Source organism: Culex quinquefasciatus, chromosome 3 (genome assembly GCF_015732765.1).
Source record: "Culex quinquefasciatus strain JHB chromosome 3, VPISU_Cqui_1.0_pri_paternal, whole genome shotgun sequence".
Taxonomy (NCBI): Eukaryota; Metazoa; Arthropoda; class Insecta; order Diptera; family Culicidae; genus Culex; species Culex quinquefasciatus.
In genome coordinates, this window is record NC_051863.1 from 1,736,008 (window position 1) to 1,755,431 (window position 19,424).

A 19,424-nucleotide genomic window follows, 5' to 3' on the forward strand; every position below is an offset into this window, starting at 1 on the left:
TCAACAAAACTATTTTTTGATTCAAATATGCGCTATTTTTCTGCGTGCATTTAGGCAGGTTGCAATGATTACGATTTGTGCGATGTGATCATTTTTTATAAAAATTTACGGGATTGTTGAGGGTCTTTTTTAGGCGTTGTTGTGTTTATTTAAACGCAGACAAATATTTTGTACTATCAGCCTGTACGAGGTTTGATTCAACAAAATTTTTGTTGAATATAACTAACGCGGATTTTGCGTTGAAACAAACCTTCTCAATTCCACAAAAATCTTTTGTTGTTTTGAAAAAGTTGCTTTGACGTTTAGCGTTGATTCAACAAAAATCTTGATTTTCAAATCAACAAAATGTTTTGTTGATTCAAATATGCCTTATTTTTTATGCGTGTAATTAACGTGACTTTAAACATGATTTGATTTGTCACTTCTTTTTTTAAAGAATCTTTTGGGTTTTTCAAAAAAAGTGAGAATTTTTCAAATATCCTATTCATGGCGTGTTGTTTTTCTCATCATCACTGGTGCAACATATTGTTGCAATGTCGCGCAACAACAGGAATGTTGCAAAGTGCATGTCTTGCTTCAAAAAAGCTGTTGCAACATTTACGATTTGTTTACCAACAATCAGTTTGACGGTTCTCGTTGTCAAATTTATCAACAACTGTGATGCAAGTGTTAAATGTTTAAGTTTTGTTAAATTTAAATTAATGATAATGAATCTACGGGCGTCGCGTGTTATTTTCAATCAAATAAGATGCTATTGCTACAAACCGGTGCGTCGCGTGTCACTGCCACCGGCCAGCAAGCTCGCACCAAAGGTGGCGGCCAGCGTCGACAACTTTTCGCTGAAGAATGAGTTCAAATCTCGCATCCTGGCAACGGGACCGATTCCGGTAGCGGCGTACATGAAGCAGGTGCTTACGAACCCCGCCGCTGGATACTACATGAACGAGGCCGATGTTTTCGGCAGTAAGGGAGACTTTGTCACGTCGCCGGAGATTGGCCAGATTTTCGGCGAGTTGGTAGCCGCATGGTGTCTGAACGAGTGGACCAAGTTTGGACGTCCGGCGCCGTACCAGCTGATTGAGCTTGGACCGGGCAAGGGAACGATGATGCGGGACGTTCTGCGGGTCTTCAGGAGACTGGGGGCCAGTGATGGGCTGTCGGTGCATTTGGTTGAGATGAGCGAGCATTTGAGTGAGGTTCAGGCGGAGTTGCTGTGTCGGAGTAGCGAAGAATGCGCCGATAAGGCTTACTATCGTGCTGGAGTTACGAGGGCTGGGACGAAGGTGTTTTGGTATCGGCATTTGGAGGACGTGCCGGCGGGATTCTCGATCGTGTTGGCGCATGAGTTCTTCGATGCGCTGCCGATTCACAAGTTTCAAAAGCAGGACAACGTGTGGAAGGAGGTGCTCGTGGATGTTGACTCGGACAACAAGGACAAACTTCGCTTCGTGTTGTCCAAAGCGGAAACGCCGATGCTCAAGCTAGTATTGAACAACTACCCAGAGTTGGTAAAGGACCGCGAGCACATTGAAATATCGCTCGATTCCGAATCGATCATTCGGCAGATTGCGCAGCGATTCAACGCGACCGGAGGATACGCGCTCGTGGTGGACTATGGCCACTCGGGCGAAAAGGGAGACACGTTTCGAGCGTTCAAGAACCACAAACTGCACGACCCGCTGGAAGAACCGGGCAGCGCGGATTTGACCGCTGACGTGGACTTTTCGCTGCTGAATCGCTTCTGTGAAAATACTGGGCAAATCTTCACTATGGGTCCGATCGAGCAGGGATCGTTTTTGGAAATGGCCGGATCGAAAGATCGGTTGGAGGTTTTGCTGGCGAATGCTAAGAGTGAGGAAGAGAAGCACCGGTTGAGTGATGGGTACAAGATGTTGACCGATCGGGATCAGATGGGCAGTCGGTTCAAGTTTTTCGCACTGTTCCCGAAAGAGTTGGAGAGTTTCTTTAAAAGTCAATCGCAAGCTGAGGGTTAGGTTGTAAATAAAAGTTGAATTTCGATAAAATATATTTTTTGTTGTTATCACAAACCGTAGAGAAAATCTCTTTTCAATATGCAATTATATCTCTTTGTAGGGATTATGGGTTGTAAATTGTTTAATGATTATTTATTAAGAATATCATCATTCTTAAACCCAAAATATTTTTCCAAAAGTTCCTATGTGCCATGGATTTCCTATGTTGATAGTACCTTTTGAAAAATAAATCGAGAAATAAGAGTTAAGAGTGCAACAAAAAGTGAGCACCTTTGTGTGAAATAAGAAATCTCGAGTTTTTTTTTGTAAAGGTCCAATAAACAACATTTTTTTTAGCTTTGTGGGTGTTTAAGAAACTGCCTTAATTGAGGGGTATTCAAAAACATTCAAAAAGCAGAAAATAAAAAATTGTTAACTGGATCATTTTTTTTTAACTTCATTGCTAAATATCTGTAATTCATTGCAAAATATTTAGCGCTACAAAACATGTGTTTCGTGCACCACAGCCACGTTAGCTGGCTGTGCGCTTACTTTCGCAGTTCACACACTTGACACGCGACTCGACTTATTCCTCCAAACCCCAGATTCTCCGTTTTTTGACCAAATTTTAAGGAATTTAATTTCTTTCATTCAGTAATAAATTCACACCGTCTAAACAATTATCGATGTTTTATTCTCTCTCTCCCTCTATCCATCATTTTCAATCTCTTTGATTTGATTTCTGGGTTAATCGCAATCGACGACGACCTCCGACGGTCTCGCCGCACGCACGGTTAGCATTCGTACTCGTACATTCACACTAGATTTTTTACTTCCAATTTTGGTTTCTTCAACACACACTAGGAGGAGGCGATTATACAGAGTTTTCCATTTTTTCGAGAATTTGAAAAAAAACCCAAAACACACACGCATCCTCTCTACTCACAATGAAAAGTAAAAAAAATCAAAACAAGTTTTTTTTTCTGTTACGATTATATGGCGACTGTTGCGTTTCTTTGTTTTGTTTGCTTTTCTGCTCTAATCGATTATAGCGCGACTAAACGATTTTGTTGTAGTGTATATATTTTTGTTTTTGTTCCGGTTTCGGTTGCAGCAATAAAGTAGCGTATGTGTGGCTCTAATATAGATTAGTTAACGTTTTGGTTTTGCTCGATTACACTGGTATTCGTTTTGCTGGTTTGTGGTATAGTTTTATTGTTTAAATATAGTTTTTGCATAAAAATCACATTGGTTTTCTAAAAATTTCCCTCGCTTCTCTCCGCGGTATAATGTTTCCTGTTTCATTCACTTTTTTGTCAGTACCTACTGTTTTTTAACATACATTTTACGCACAAAACACGTTCAAACTGTCGTTTATTTTGACTTATTCTTCTAGGAAGAAGAGAGTTTTTGTTTTCTGTTAGTTTTGGTAAGAGCTTCTCTAGTATTTACATCGTGAATAGATTTTTTTTAAAGGGAAAAAGAGTACGAATGAAATTAGGCTTTAAATCTAAATTAGAGCACTCAAAAGATGCATCGTCCTAAATCGATCGAGATTTGACTTAGCGTTTGCACTGACAAATTACGCTTAACTTATTCATTTAATTTGTATTTACACAACAAGAAAGAAGAAAGTTAGTTTGGTAGCATTCACTTAATTTGAAAAAGAAATAATATCAAACTTTCGAGAAATGAGTCAACACAATAAAACAAAAGTCCTAAAAAAGTCTAACGCCGCTGGTGGTCCGGCGTGCTCTTCAGGATGTCCGGCTGGCCGTGCGAGCTGAGCGTGTGGCTGACGTGGGAGTTGAGCGTGTGCGAGTGGGACGTGAGCGTGTTGTGGGCGTGCGTGTTGATCGTGTTGGCATGCGACGACGAGTTGAGCGTGTTGTGGGCCGGCGTTCCGGTGCACGAGCCCGGCATGGCGCGCGATCTACCAAACGAGACAAATCAAAAGAAGAAGCGGTTATGAGTTATGTGATGGGATGCCAATGAGCGACTCTCTCTAGACTGATTACCTAATACTTCGATGGCTCCCATTCCGCGTGAGCGTGTTCATCTGGGGCGTCCCCGGCAGGGTGTGACCCAGCGCGTTCATGTAGTCCGCAATCAGCAGTGTAATCTCCAATATCTTGGGCTTGCTCATCGCAAACAGCAGCTTCTGTTCGGGACTCCCGGCCAGAGTGTCCTCCGCACTAACAACCAGCATGAAATCGTCTTGACAACCCCCGAACGTCATCACCGAGCTGTACGGATAGCGCGCGATCGAACCCATCGAGGACAGCTCCAGCACGCTCAGCGCATCCTCCGAAACGGCCAGCCACGCCATCGCCTGGTCGGAATGTCGCGGTTTCGCCTGGAACAGCGTAGCCCCAAAGAACGGCCACTTGCGGGCGCACGTCAAATAGATCCTCACGCAATCCACCACGGAACGACCCTTCAACAGAGACCACTTGCTCGCCAGCAGCTCCTGAAGCTCCTTCAGGCCGTCCGCCGTCAACGCGTCCCGGTACCGGTACGGGTAGAACTTGTCCAACGCCTGCAGCGAGACCGTCTTGGCCTTGTCCGCCGCAAAGTCACCCATGTCGATCTGCGCCATCAACGAGGAGAGCTCGAGGGCCAAGTCGCGCGACAGCGGGAAGCGACCCTGGACAACTGAAATAAAATATTTTATGTTTTCTTATTTCTGCTCTTTTTTTTTTGCTATTTATGTTTATCTTATGTTAATTTTTGTAAACTTTTACAATTTCAAAGCCCAAAAATCAGAAACAATTTTTTCTACATTAAACTTAGAAATTTCATTGCAAACACTTTTTTTAAATTTTATTATGTTTTTTTGATCTTGCGATATTTTTTTTTACTTTTAGCGAAATGTCCCGCACTCACTCATCCCTCTCTTCTTACCTTGCTGATTGATCTGATAGCACAGCAGCAGCCTCTCCTTCTCCGTCTCCAGCTTGGCCGCGTGCTTCCAGTACAGCCGGTTCTTGTACGTCAGCTGGATGACGCGCGAGTTTTCAAACTTGCCCGAACCCTTCTCGCGCAGTGCCGTCTCCCACTTGGAAATGACGTCACAGAGCTACAAATAAGTCAACATTTTAGATTCAGTCCAAACCCAACCGTCAAACCGACTCTCTCACCTTCGCTTGCGGGTCCAGGTAGTGCTCCAGGTCTTTCTCGATCGGATCGTCACTAAACAACGTAAACCCGTTCGTCCCGTCCCGGCAGCCAATCTCCTGCGCCAGCGTCGAGTGAAACTCCTCGATCGTGGAGGACCCATCGAAGGACACCACCTGGTAGGTCGAGTTCATCATGTGCACCGGAATGGCGTGCGGCAGCGAGTGGTGGTACGGGTTCTTGAGCAGAATCGACAACACCTCCATCCGTGAGGGTTTCGTTTCGCGGCCACCGTTTTGCATGGTGCGCTCGAGTGCCCGTTCGCAGTAGGCCGCGTACTTGCCGCACTCGGTCTTGGAGTCGGCGTTCCGCGACAGGTGCAGCTTGAGGTACCACAGGAGGCTGTGGAAAAGGAAATTTAAAATTGATTTTATTTTTGATTGGTCAAAATTGTTAGTATTGTGGAGGATGGGTTTCATGTTTTTTTTTTCATTTTGTCGCTTTGTTTATAATGTTTAACAATTTTAGCAAATTTATCAATTTTATCAATTTTATCAATTTTATCAATTTTATCAATTTTATCAATTTTATCAATTTTATCAATTTTATCAATTTTATCAATTTTATCAATTTTATCAATTTGATCAATTTTATCAATTTTACCCATTTTATCAATTTTATCAATTTTATCAATTTTATCAATTTTATCAATTTTATCAATTTTATCAATTTTATAAATTTTATCAATTTTATCAATTTTATCAATTTTATAAATTTTATCAATTTTATGAATTTTATGAATTTTATGAATTTAATCAATTTTATCAATTTTATCAATTTGATCAATTTTATCAATTTTATCAATTTTATCAATTTTATCAATTTTATCAATTTTATCAATTTTATCAATTTTATCAATTTTATCAATTTTATCAATTTTATCAATTTTATCAATTTTATCAATTTTATCAATTTTATCAATTTTATCAATTTTATCAATTTTATAAATTTTATCAATTTTATCAATTTTATCAATTTTATAAATTTTATCAATTTTATGAATTTTATGAATTTTATGAATTTAATCAATTTTATCAATTTTATCAATTTGATCAATTTTATCAATTTGATCAATTTTATCAATTTTATCAATTTTATCAATTTTATCAATTTTATCAATTTTATCAATTTTATCAATTTTATCAATTTTATCAATTTTATCAATTTTATCAATTTTATCAATTTTATCAATTTTATCAATTTTATCAGTTTAATCAATTTTATCAATTTTATCAATTTTATCAATTTTATCAATTTTATCAATTTTATCAATTTTATCAATTTTATCAATTTTATCAATTTTATCAATTTTATCAATTTTATCATTTTTATCAATTTTATCAATTTTATCAATTTTATCAATTTTATCAATTTTATCAATTTTATCAATTTTATCAATTTTATCAATTTTATCAATTTTATCAATTTTATCAATTGTATCAATATTATCAATTTTATCAATTTTATCAATTTTATCAATTTTATCGATTTTATTAGTTTTATCAATGAATAATGAATTATTATGAAATTTATGAAATTTATGAAATTTATAAAATTTATAAAATTTATGAAATTTATGAAATTAATGAAATTTATGAAATTTATGAAATTTATGAAATTTATGAAATTTATGAAATTTATGAAATTTATGAAATTTATGAAATTTATGAAATTTATGAAATTTATGAAATTTATGAAATTTATAAAATTTATAAAATTTATGAAATTTATGAAATTTATGAAATTTTTAAAATTTATGAAATTTATGAAATTTATGATATTTATGAAATTTATGAAATTTATGAAATTTATGAAATTTATGAAATTTATGAAATTTATGAAATTTATGAAATTTATGAAATTTATGAAATTTATGAAATTTATGAAATTTATGATGAATTTTTATATTTTTTATATTTTTTTTATATTTTTTTTATATTTTTTTTAAATTTTTATGATTTTATATAATTTTTTATAACTGTTAAAGATTTTTTTATGATATTTCAAGGTTTTTTTTTTAATAAATTTTGATAATGTTCCTTATTGTGTTAACTGAAATTTTGAGATGATTCCCACACTGAAATAAAAATCCACTTACCGACTATTCTTTGGCACAAACAGCGACACGGCGAGCGACAGCAGCTGCCAGCCCTGGATGAAGGTGTAGGCGGGCGGGTTGGACTTGCAGTCGATGGGCGGAACCGTAGGAGCCTATGATTTTTTTTTTATTTTTGGAAAGATTTCGGACAAGAATTGATGCAAATATTCTGGTTAGTTTGGAAAGGATCACTTCAATACGGTTGGCTACTTTGATAAATAGGAGAAGATAAACTCAAACAATAAAAAGGTGGTCGTGATTTTATTTGTTTTTTTTTTTTTCGACAAAACGGGTGAAAAGCGAATCAAATGTTGGTGGTTAGTTTCAAATCGTGTTTTTTTTTTTTATATCCCAACGAAAATACCAATGGATGTTATTGTTAGACAACACTACTTGTACTTTTTCTGTGGGTTAGTTGTTAAATTTTAAGCTACAATCAAAGGGCGTGTGTGGGTGTGAATGTCGGAAAAAATGGGAAATTTTGTTAGCAGCGGTTGCCGGAACGCAAACAAGTTCAACCAAATTGAAAATCAGAAGGAAAACCGAAAAAAACGTTGTGAAATTAAAGGTAGAAAAGAAAAACAATTGAAAACAGAAAAAAGATGAATAAAATAAGAAAACCATCCTACCTGAATGGAAGTTGGGGAGCTCCCATTCGCTTGGGTGGAATTGCCTTGTTGCGTATCGCAAGTGAATAAACTCTGCGTTGCACAAAGTAGCAATTGCTATTGTGTGTTTGATTTTTTTTTTGTTGGGTGGTTGGTTTTGAGATGTATTTTGTTTAAATAGGCGGTTATTAGAAAGAGAAAGAGAAACGTCGAAAATTATACTGGTTAATGAAATGGCTAGTTTTTGAATTTACTTTTTTGTGGTTGTTTTTCTAGACTATTGCAGATATGTTTAGATCTATAATTTGAGCGTGTGAATCGAGTTACACTTTTTTCTATCAAAAAAAGACTAGATTGATGGGCTATTTGGTGATCATTTTCTGTCATGAAAGTATGGAAAGTTTAAATAGACGGCTGAACACGGCATCTACAACTAAATAGAAAACAACTAAGAGAACGACGATAAAATAATTTCAATAAAATTAAGTGTCGAATAATCATGCTGATTTTTTTCTAAAGTCTTGAAAATTAAAACCTGACGACAGCTAATTCGTTTCGGTTAGACGGTGTATTTTAAAATAGAACCGCACCCGAAATTACTGAAGTGTGAATTGATTTAGACTTAGCTAAGACGCACACGTAGAGAGAATAGGTGGGTGAAGTAGAAATAGAGATCAAACAAAGTGGGCCGTTAGAATCATTCGCGTCACAGTTTTACTTGATTTTAACGTGTCGTTTTATGCGAGTGCAAGTTGATGTTTTAACAGCTCTCTCTGGCGCCTTTGGGTTTAACTTTTTTTTTCAAACTTAAAGTCACTTTATTTTCTGAATCATTTAAGAATGAAAATAAAAATAAATAAATAAAAACAGTAAATATTAAACTGAAATTATTAAGCAGAGAAAGCACATTTAAGAGAGAAGGTGAAATAGAGACAGGTTTTATAGTTTTAAGGGTGCACAGAATGTCTAATGGTGAGATGTTAGCATGCTGTTGTAAGGTTTTCTCCTTCTACTAGCAGAATCAGAAAAATTCTCTCCGACAGAATTGCATTCTCGTAAAGTACGAGAATGACGTTCTGTCAAAGAGAGAAAATTTCTCTTCCAGCCAAAATTCTGCAAGCACGCGGCAAACCCATTTCGTTAGACCTTTTTTCAGATATCTTGTTGAAACCTTTCGGACACCTACTCGTGTACAGATGGTTCGTACTCTTGAGAAAGAGCTTCGGACGTTAGGAGGGGAATCGCTACAATGTTTTTTTTTGTGCTACAATTTCTTGCAGCATTTGCAAACCAAAAGAGAAACAAGTTGAGGTCTTTGGGATGAGGAGCGATTTTGGGGTGTAAATTTGGATCAGTGTGTGTCATTTCTTTGTTAGAAATGTCACACTCTTTGTTTTTTTCCAATTTTTCTTTTCTAATCTAGTAAATTTAACTACATCCAATCAGAACAGATTAAAGTCATGCCAATTTAGTGCTCGCAGCCAATCAGTTGTGTTTTGCTTTCTGGGATGCTGATGGAATGGGATGACCAACTAAAAATACTGAATAATGTTAGTTAACCAAAGTTACTCTAATGATGATATTAAAAAAAAACTGTCTAGGACACTAATAATGTTAAGTAAAAAAAGCAAAGAATCAAGAAGAAGCACGTAGCAGTACGGTTACGGTACGCGCGTTCCCCTCGCCTTCGTTTGCCAGCAACTTACACGAGCCGGAATGCCCAGTTTCTTGTTTACCTGGACCCCCACGCCGAGCTTCTGGCCGGTGTGGCGCGACGTTTGCTTCACCAGCGTGCAGATCAGCTCCGACTGGAGCTCCACCATGTCCAGCGCTTGCTGGAGCGCGTTCTGGGCCAGCACGACGTGGTAGTCGATGCCGGGCTGGTTCACCGCCACCGACATGAACAGTTGGCAACTCTGCAAGAAGTGTGGGAAATAGTGAGAACCGTGCCTTCGAACTTGAGAGAGGGGGTCGGTACCTTGAACAGCTTGATCGCTTCCGACTGCAGCGTCTCGGAATGTAGTGAAGTGAGGGGTGAGGTTATGTTGTCCTTGGTGTGGAGCAGGATCGGATGTCGCCACAGGACGCAGTCTGAAGAGAATTGAGGTTAGATATAGATATAACAGCAAAATGCCTGTACTCTTACTCGGATCGCCGTCGGTTTCCATCAGCTTCTGGATGAGCTGTTCGTACTGCGTTCCAGCGTTGGGACCTCCACCAGATACGACCGTCAGATGGTACAACCAGTTGTCCCGTTCCTGCTTGCCCGGCAGGATTAGATACGTCGGACCCTGAAAGCATCAAACCACTTACGACTGATTCCTGGTTCTCAAAACTCCAACAACTCACCACTCCCTGGTGCTGGGGATAGATGGCCACGGTAAGCCGCGCCTGGCTCTGCGCCTGATCTTCGCGCTCCTCCGAGTCGGAATCGGACACGTGTTCCACCTCGTCGACCCGGGCGTCCCGCATGTTGATCTGTCCCAGTGGGTTCTGCAAGTAAACAATCAGATCTTACGACCTTCTTCAAAATTCCATCTCCACACGTGACTCACCGTTTCCCCGGGCGCCTTAAAGTACAGGAACATCTTGCCCAGCAGGACGCACCAGCACTTTTTCGCGTGCCCGTTCTTCACCTTCGTGACCCAGCCCTGCACCGTCGGCTTCTGGTCGTCCCGGCTGAGCAGCAGCTTGGTGGCGTTCCGCCGCTGCACGTTCTGCAGCACCCGGATCCAGTCGTCCATGGTGGCGTTCGAGTCGGCCGTCAGGTAGTACACCTTCTTGCCGGTGTCGATCTCGAACGTGGACGCGCCCTCGGCCCGGTTTATCCGGCAGGCCTCGTCCAGCGCGATCGTCCCCTGGGGCTTCCGGTGCACGTCGTGCTGGCTCTTCCAGTACGTGAGCTGGCCGTTTTTCAGCACGAACCACCGCTTGCGCCACGTTTTCAGCTTGCCGCCGAGCTTGGCCAGGTGACCAACCTTGAACGAAAATCGAGTCGTTTAACGCAACAGGCCATGAATTTAAAGTGCCAACTTTTCCCAGTGCGTCTCAACGATGAGTTTGTTTATGTTTTTTGATTTTTTTACGCAGATTGATTGTCAAACATCAAAAGCCATAAGTTTCAAATGTCAACTTTTCCTAGTGTGGTCAACTCTGTTGACACAATCGAGTCAACCTAATCGGCCGAACCCCTTTTCAACCTAATCGTGCGCAGCTGTCAAAGCTACCCAACAACAACAATGAGTGAGCTACGTCAGCCTTTAAATTGAAGTTTTCCGTGTTCAAAATCCGGGATAAATCCACTGTCGCTTGGCAAACGGTCAGAAGTTGAAAACAATCTTAAGCAATTGGGAACATTTCTGCAGTTTAGAACAAAATTTTGTTCCAGCTGTGACAAGATACCGAAGTTGTATGTAAATTGTGTTGTGCTTAGAAAAATGGCGATCGTCAATCTTTAAGGCTAGTATGCAGATCGGAAGGAAAGGGGTCAAGAAACAGCTTTACGAACAGCAGAACAAAGGAGAGGGAACGTTTTCTTGGGGCTTTTCTTCACCCTCTCTGACTTGCTTGCGCTGCCGCTGCTTCCCATTTGAAATTTTTCTTAACCGGTTTCTTCCGAAGTGCATACCTTACATTAGCCAAAAGTTTCAGCGGCGACTGCTATGCAAAAGTGCAAGCAGCATGACAGTGAGTAAGAGAGCAAATCTGATTCCTCTCGTTTGAACCTGTTCCGCTTTCTTTGTGTTCTGTAACAAGAGCGAACGGATCAACAGAAATCCAGAGCAGGCCTGCAAAATGTTTCCGACCCAGCGTATACATGAAGCAAACCAAAATGTCAGTTCACTGCTAGCATGTGACTGTAAGCCTACTGTGTCCGTTCAACCACTGCCGCCTGACTCGTGCCGGTCGGCTGCTGGAGAATGAGAGACGTGAAAAAATGAGCTACACTCACTCAATTCGTGTCGTATGACTGACTCATAAAATCCTCTCTAAACACTATTTTAACTATTTTTAAAAAATTGAATGGTTCTAGACTGTGCAAAGCACATAAAACAACCATAACTTGTATTCAAAATTACATTTCCATGCATAAATACCAACTTTTTGTATAAAAACTTGTTTCTTTATGTGTGTGCGTGCAACGTCGAATGAGCGTTGGTCGACTACTGCCTCGCATTGCAGCTGCTCAGTGAGCTAGGGCACTCACGACTGAGTCGGGTTTGTTTATGTCACGGTTTTGCGGTTCAGTGAATGGATCTGAAAAAATCGTGTATGCGTCGCCGATTTTCGTGTCAGGACCCCTGACATTTTCAGCTCTGATCCAGAGAAATGAGCGTCGCTCTTTCGCTCACTGTCTTCGCCCAGACAAGTTTTGTTTGAGCTTGCACCAACCTCCGTAACCTACCTTCTCGAGCGTCTCCATCTTCTTCGGGGAATCGGCGTACGAGGTGCGCATCAGCAGGGACGGCATCGACGCGTCCATGCAGGTGTTCTCCACCGTCGAGACCGCGTCCGGCGGTATCGCGTAATCGTCCGAAAGCCCTGATTCAAAGGACATTTCTGAAATTACTTTACGATTTGATGGGGGGTTTCGGCAGATGGCGTGTTTTTTTTTGGTGTTGTGTGGGAGGATTGTTTCGGGAAGAAGGAAGTTGGTGTGTGTGTGTTTCAGCGTTCGAATGAGCGACAATTGTGACGAAATGGGTGGGAAATAAAGAGAAAATCAATTAAAATTATTTATTTGTGGTTTTGGAATATAGATATCACCCTGCTAAGCTAATGGAGACCCAGCGAACCAAACCAAGGATCTTGAAAATTAGGGGGCAAAACGCAACACTAAGCAGGAATATCTAGCTTACAATTTCGATCTGAAGCGTGAAGGGAGGATTTTGCGGCAGATTAACTCGGGATTATTAATCGGTGGATAGAGTGTGTTAGTGGTGTTCAAAAGCCAATGTTAGCGGTAAAGAAGCAAATTTCCAAAATAACTTTCTCGATCACCTACCTCGCGTTTTGTTCTTTGGACTTTCGGAGCCGGACCGCTTGGCCGGGCTCAGACTAGAGGAGGTTTTGAGACTCTTCGAGGGACTAGAGGCACTGCCGGACGTGCTCGTCTCGGTGTTGTCCGTGCTGGTCGAGTTGTGCGAGTTGTGGGTGGACGTGGCACATGTCATGATGGCACCATGATCCTCGCCGTCGCTGCTGTCGTCGCTGGAGTCGCCCGTAAACGGCATCGACCGGATCTGGGAGGCACGCTGCGAAAGAAAAAAAAATACAAGGTTCAGCAATCTTCAACCAACCTCAAGGATCGTTGACGAATCTCACCCCTTTAACGGTGGCGTAAACCGGTACACTAATATCACAGTATCCACCGGACACGGTCTGCGAGCGGGAGTTGACTCCGACGCTGGACGTCATGCCGGAGCCGGACTCCTGGTCCTGAGATTCGTTCTCGTCCCCGGCGAGGCCATCGTTGGCCACCTAAAATTGCGTTAACTTCAAACACAGCCCAATTCCACGAAACAAAATGCTACAAACCTGGTAAATTTTGGCCTCCCAGCTGGGAAACCGGTGCAGTGGAGGTGTCGGCGGACGTGCCGTCCCTCCCAGATCGGCAACCGAGTCCGAGGTGGTCGTACTGGAGCCCCCACTGGGCAGGCCCTTCAACCACGTGGGCGCCTTCTCCCGCGAGGGCGTATAAATCTCCGCGTAGTCGTGCGCGGCGTCCACGTCTGACGTGGGACTCGGCTGGTGAGGGTGCGGATGAGGATGTGCGTGGTGGTGATGGTGGTTGTGGTGATGATGGCCACTTCCACCAGCTCCCGCTCCACCACCCGCATTAAGGGGCGTGAGGCTAAGGCCGTCGACGGCGGCCGCTAAATCTCTAGCTAATTCCTGAGGTTCCATCGAGAGGTTCCGCCGGTGATGGTGCACCGTAGACGACGCCAGCAGGGACCGGTGCTCCGGGGGATCCAACGATTCGCTCCGCCGCCGGCCGCTGCGTCGCTTATAGTCCTGTACGTCTAAGCTTAAACTAGATCTAACCGGTTGCTGTATACTATGTCTACTGCTTTGGGTGGCGATGTGGTTCCTTAATAGCTCTAACTGTTGATTGCACTTGATGTTCTGCTCCCGTAGCAGCTGGTTCTGCTCTTCAAGCTCGCGGAGTTTGTTCGTGACCCACTCCTTAATCTTCGCCGCTTTCGCTCCAACCTGGCGGGCGTCCTGCAGTCGCAGCTGTTTCTGCTCCTCGACGGCTGTTTCGAGCTGGACGATTTTGGCCGGAGGTTCCGTGCCACTTCCGGACGGTTTGGCGCTGCCACTACTGCTGGCACCTACGCCGCCGCCACTCGTGCTTGTGCTCGCACTTCCGGCTGGCCCTGTTATTGCTTGTGACTTGGGCCAGTCACACAGTCGTTGCTCCATGGCCCGGACCTAGAAGGGAAAGAAAAGGAAAGTGTGATTAGATATTTTTTGATTTTAAATGTTTTGAAAACGTTAAACGGACGTTAAGCCCAGACGATTCTCCGAAAAAACAAATTTGTCTAATATTTGGTCGCAGAACTCGAATTTGATATTTATTAAACGTGTGAAATAAAAAAAAACGATCTTTTAGGCCTTTTGCGCTTTTTTTTGTATGTATGTATGTATGTATGTATGATCCCCATACCCGCAGGCAACTTGGTCCTGGAACACATGTGAGCGCTAGGTGAACAATTCGATCATCTTTTACTCCGTAATCTGTACACCCACGTGCATAAGTTTTTTTGCACGAATTTTAGTGCTACAAATACCGGCGCAAAGATTAAAAAGAAACCCCTTTGCCCTACCCTAGCACCGGAAATTTGTAGCGGGTGTAGGGACACTTTGTATAGACGCCCTTGCTCCCATCACGTCACTGAGGGTATGGAGCGACGAGAAATTAATAAGCATGCCCCCCTAGTCGAACCTTCATTAGAGAAGCAGGCAATCCACAACTCACAGCGAACGACCAAAGGAACACCCTACCGCGTATATAGTAATATTGGCGTGGTTTGTCTTTACTGAAGTGTATGGATGTTAGAGTGAATGAAAGTGTCAATTGAAAATAAAAATGGAAAGCTCTCACCAAATACGAAGAATCTTGGATACAACTCAATTTCGATCGCCTCGCAATATGAAACTTGAAACTTCACAAATCTTGAATTCCTGCCTTGATCAGCAGAACCTCCGGCAGCAGTCCTGGTACCGCACGAATGACTGCAAGCGACCCGCAACTTTAAAGTGGCTGGATGATGAACGCCACCCACATCTGCTTCGACAATTCTTGAAAGACGTGGAACCACAGGAACGCTTAAGCTGGTGGCCACTTCGTGAGGTTAACAAGCTCCTATCTTTCTTGTTGCTGCTGACATCTCCTTCCGGTGGAGCAACTCTTCCGAGTCGTGAATTCTGCTTGTCACTTCCACCAATTTCTTGAAGCGGAAATAGGAACGAGATCTCCGGATTTTGCAAAACTTTTAGACAAGACAATTAGAAAGGTTAAAAAATGACAGCAATCAAAAACGCGTCCGACCACGGGCACAGATTGCTTCGATCTCCGGCCTTTTGCGCTTTTTTTTGTACATACAAATCTCCATTTCATTCCAGGAGCTGTTTAAGCAAAGATGCTGAATCTTAACGCGTTCAATTGTTTTCGTATTTTCCTATACAATATGATTTAAAATTGTTGTGTTGGGAAGACGATTTAATCACTGTATTTTTACTACAAAAATATAAAAATAATATTTACAACTTTGTAATTTATAATTCTAATGTATCTGTGAAGTGGGTCTCGTGGCGCAGGGGTAGCGGCTTCGGCTGCCGATCCCGATGATGCTATGAGACGCGGGTTCGATTCCCGCCTTATCCACTGAGCTTCTATCGGATGGTGAAGTAAAACGTCGGTCCCGGTTTCTCCTGTCTCGTCAGAGGCGCTGTAGCAGAAATCCCACGTTAGAGGAAGGCCATGCCCCGGGGGGCGTAGTGCCAATAGTTTCGTTTCGTATCTGTGAAGCTACAAATGTGCATCGATTTCACGATACACATATTTTTGTGATAATAGCATTTTTAAGTTAAAAGTTTTAATTTTTGTCAACATTTAAAAATTTTATTCGAAAAATGAATAGGCTAGTTGAACTCCAATCAAAATTACACATGTGTTACAGAGAAACTAATTATTTTTGAAAAATAACAATGCCTTGAAAAAAAACTATAAAATTGGCCTTTCTCAAAGAAATTTTAAGACCTCACAAAAATTTTATTGAAATTTTCACCAACAAAAATATCTGAAATAGCTTGAATTTTGGAAAACGATGCACTATTGTTGTTGTTTTGTGTAAAAAAGAGGCTTTCACTTCAGAGATTAAAAAAACAGATTTCTTCAAAACTAAAATTTTTATGTTTTGCAAAATGGGTATCAAACGACGCAACAAAATGGAATAGAGTTTTGATAGATTTCAGTGCAAAACACTTTAAATTTTCACAAAATATCGTTTTTTTTTCAAAATACTCGCTTTTACAAAATTTGCAATGCAATCAAAATGATGAAATTTTTTATATGTATAGATTTTAATAACATTCTAGTTTTCTGTGTAAAATACAGCAAATAGTAAAAAATACAGATTTTCTATGAAAAAATCATAATTGGCATGTTAGGTATAAAACGACGAAAAGTTGGTATAGTTTTTCATTTTCATTCATTTCCTTGGCCCAATGTTGCCCCTGCTGACGGTACTTTGTATGTCGTTTGTAATTTAACAAATTATAAAAAATATAGATTTATAGATCTAGGGTTTTCTCTCAAATTTTTTTTTACCTAAAAGAGCAACCAGCTAACAAAATCTAAACGTAGAAATATGTACCCTTTCTGCAAATACTTATGATTTGATCTCAATTGAAAGGTACTCCAAATTTCAGAATTGCAAATGTAACATCCTGGAACAGAAATTAAATTCTAACATAAACACAAATTAAAATTGAAAAAAAAATATGGTTATTAAAACGGTATTTTGTGAAAATATGAATATTTGCTACTTTGTAGTGAAAATGTTTTCAAAATATTTCGTCGTTTGATATCCATATTGCAAATTATGGAAATTTGAGTGTTTTCAAATAATATTTTAATATTAACATTGGCTTAGTAACAGCTTTCAAAATCTGAGGAATAAGTTTATTTTAAGAAAGTGATTTAAATGAGTAATCGCCAGTAAAGTTGAATTTTTAGAACGATAACGATAATTTTAATGTTATCGTTAGCAACCTTGATATGGAAGTAAAGTAAGTTCCAAAATGGAGGCACAAAAATATCACATCAAATTATCCATGGATTTTTCAATTTCAATCTCAATGTGTTTTTATGTAAGTAAAAATGTCGTACAAATATTGCAGATTTAGAAGGAATATTGTAATTGCCTTATTATATATTCTAGAAATTCACACACAAACACAAACAATAAAATTTATTGGCCAAAAGGGATTCTGCGGAGCGCAGCAATTAAAACTTTTGTCCAAAGTTAAACTAATGTGAGTTTCATCGAGCCAGGAAGCTTGCTCCAGCTGCATGCCGGTTAAGTTTAGCTAAGATGTGTGGGCCCTGCCTTCCTGGCGTTGTTCTTGTTGTGTTAGTCTCGCAAAAGAGATACCAACCGAGATAAACTTTGGCCGTTTATTGATTAGTCTAAAAAGTTTTTCAATTATGATCGGTGCGTGCCAGACGCTAGTTCCCAAGACGGGTAGAAATTTTCTTTATTCTTAGAAAAAATGAGTTTAATTTAAAGCTAGTTTCTGAGCAGTAAAACCCCAAATCAAGCGCAGAGGCCAAATTCTAATGCTGTTTTCCCGTCCATCAAACTCACAAGCGAATATCATTCCTCCCCGTCCCGGACAAAGAACATCATTTATGGTTTCGAGAAGGAAAGAGCGAGTAGCAAACATCAGCATTCGGAAAATTCAAAGCATTGCATTTTCCACTTATTCTTCTTCTTCCTCTTCCTAATATTTTCCACTCTTCAGAAAAAAGACACCAAAACAGTTTGAAAAGCAGCAAAAGATGAACGAACTAAAAGTCGACAGCTCTGCGTTCTGAAGAGTGGCTGACTGACGAGAAGAAAGAAGAAGAAAAAGTGTGTGTAGGGTGATTTGGCAATTGTTGCTCCAAGATGAAAAAGTGTGCTGAAATTGCTCTTTTTACCCTCCTTTCTGAAGAGCAACGACGCGATGCCTGTCAAGCGCACACACACACACACACACACACACACACACACACACACACACACACACACACACACGAAAAGATGAAAAATTGCAGAATGCAAACACACGAGCGGGAAAAATTCTGCTGGAAAAATACAATTTTCCCCGTCATGATGACTGTAGCAAAAGCGAGTCTGTGTTTTCAATATGCTTTTGGGAAAAAATAAGAGCGAAAAAAAAAACACTAGCAATATCGTGAGGCCGTATAAAACAATGTTGTGCAATGAGGAGGACACAGCAAATACATAAAAGGATTGAAATGATTGAATTCTATTGTTTGTCTCGTTGGTTCCAGTTTTTAACTTTTTTTTAGTGTATAAGATGTCATAGAAATTGGATGAAAAGCGTAACTCGTGAATGTTTTTGAAAAGGTCTAATCAATCAAATTTTTATTTCTTTTTGCTTTTTGGTGATTTTGAATACTCTTGACACAAGGTGGTTCAAATACACCCAAAAAGCAAAACACAAAAAAAATGTTTACTTACTAAAAATAGAGTTAAAATTAATTTCCAGAACTGTTTCACGGAAAATTTTCCTCAAATCATTTTTTAACTAAATTCTTGGAATCCAAAGATAAACTGAGACTCAATCCCAATTACACAATTACACAATTTTGAAGTTGGTGTCAGTAAACGCTTCAGTTTTGTCAAGTTATGATAGATTTGGGTTTTCTGAACACGCTAAAATTGACAGAATTGAATGTTAGTGAATTCCCCGCCAGTAAATAAAATTGAAAATTCGGATTTAATGCTATGGAACAATCTTAAGACACCATGCGCACCCCCTTGCTTTTGCTACACCCATAAATTACCGTGGGTGCGCATGGTTGTTTGAGATGATTCCATACCATTTATACTCAAAATTTACAATTTAATTTTGTACTAAAATTCAGGTTTGTTTGCTGGAGCGTGTTCAGGGAGCCCAAATCTATCATACCTTGACAAAACTAATGCGTTTACTGATATCAACTTCAAATCTTCCAGAAAACTACGAGGTGAACTTTTAGTCTAAATATAAGCTCATCAACCAAATTAATTTTTGGCATACTACTCGTTAAAATAAAACAAACGGACCACTAATCGTTTCGGCAAACACCAAATTTACAAGGCCCTGTCATGTCGTGCCTTTCACCTAGAAAATTTAGTGGAAATAAAATACGTTCCGACACGATTCGCACTTCAGCACAGGTCGGCAGCACCCCCATGAAATAAGGTAATTTAGTGATGGAAAAAATCTCACAGTAGTAGGCCACGCCGGGTTTCTCCGGTCAGATTGCTGGTTAAGATTAGGCGCCAC

The 19,424-nt window shown here is 40.3% G+C and overlaps 2 protein-coding genes across 12 annotated transcripts in view; one reads left to right on the forward strand and one right to left on the reverse strand.

The window, feature by feature from the left end:
* The first annotated feature begins 634 nt into the window (after positions 1-634).
* On the forward strand, positions 635-2,024 carry LOC6040514 (protein arginine methyltransferase NDUFAF7 homolog, mitochondrial). Its single transcript, XM_001849848.2, has one exon. It carries the CDS (start codon positions 702-704, stop codon positions 1,992-1,994), a length of 1,293 nt encoding a protein of 430 aa, XP_001849900.2. The 5' UTR covers positions 635-701; the 3' UTR covers positions 1,995-2,024.
* Positions 2,025-2,646: 622 nt separating this feature from the next.
* Positions 2,647-19,424, reverse strand: part of LOC6040515 (uncharacterized protein CG43867) — a 308,521-nt gene continuing 291,743 nt past the window's right edge. For 3 of the 11 annotated variants that reach the window (XM_038263956.1, XM_038263957.1, XM_038263963.1), the window contains 15 exons: positions 13,395-14,291; positions 13,182-13,337; positions 12,862-13,111; positions 12,262-12,425; positions 10,412-10,834; positions 10,206-10,349; positions 10,003-10,147; positions 9,835-9,947; positions 9,563-9,772; positions 7,878-7,973; positions 7,249-7,361; positions 5,114-5,492; positions 4,878-5,052; positions 3,992-4,628; positions 2,647-3,906 (listed from right to left, as the gene is read on the reverse strand). In XM_038263956.1, coding sequence (XP_038119884.1) covers positions 3,702-3,906; positions 3,992-4,628; positions 4,878-5,052; positions 5,114-5,492; positions 7,249-7,361; positions 7,878-7,973; positions 9,563-9,772; positions 9,835-9,947; positions 10,003-10,147; positions 10,206-10,349; positions 10,412-10,834; positions 12,262-12,425; positions 12,862-13,111; positions 13,182-13,337; positions 13,395-14,291 — 4,107 coding nt within the window. In that variant the 3' untranslated portion in view covers positions 2,647-3,701. The remainder of the gene's footprint in view (positions 3,907-3,991; positions 4,629-4,877; positions 5,053-5,113; positions 5,493-7,248; positions 7,362-7,877; positions 7,974-9,562; positions 9,773-9,834; positions 9,948-10,002; positions 10,148-10,205; positions 10,350-10,411; positions 10,835-12,261; positions 12,426-12,861; positions 13,112-13,181; positions 13,338-13,394; positions 14,292-19,424) is intronic. The other 8 variants (XM_038263959.1, XM_038263958.1, XM_038263960.1 and 5 more) reach the window with 8 other exon arrangements.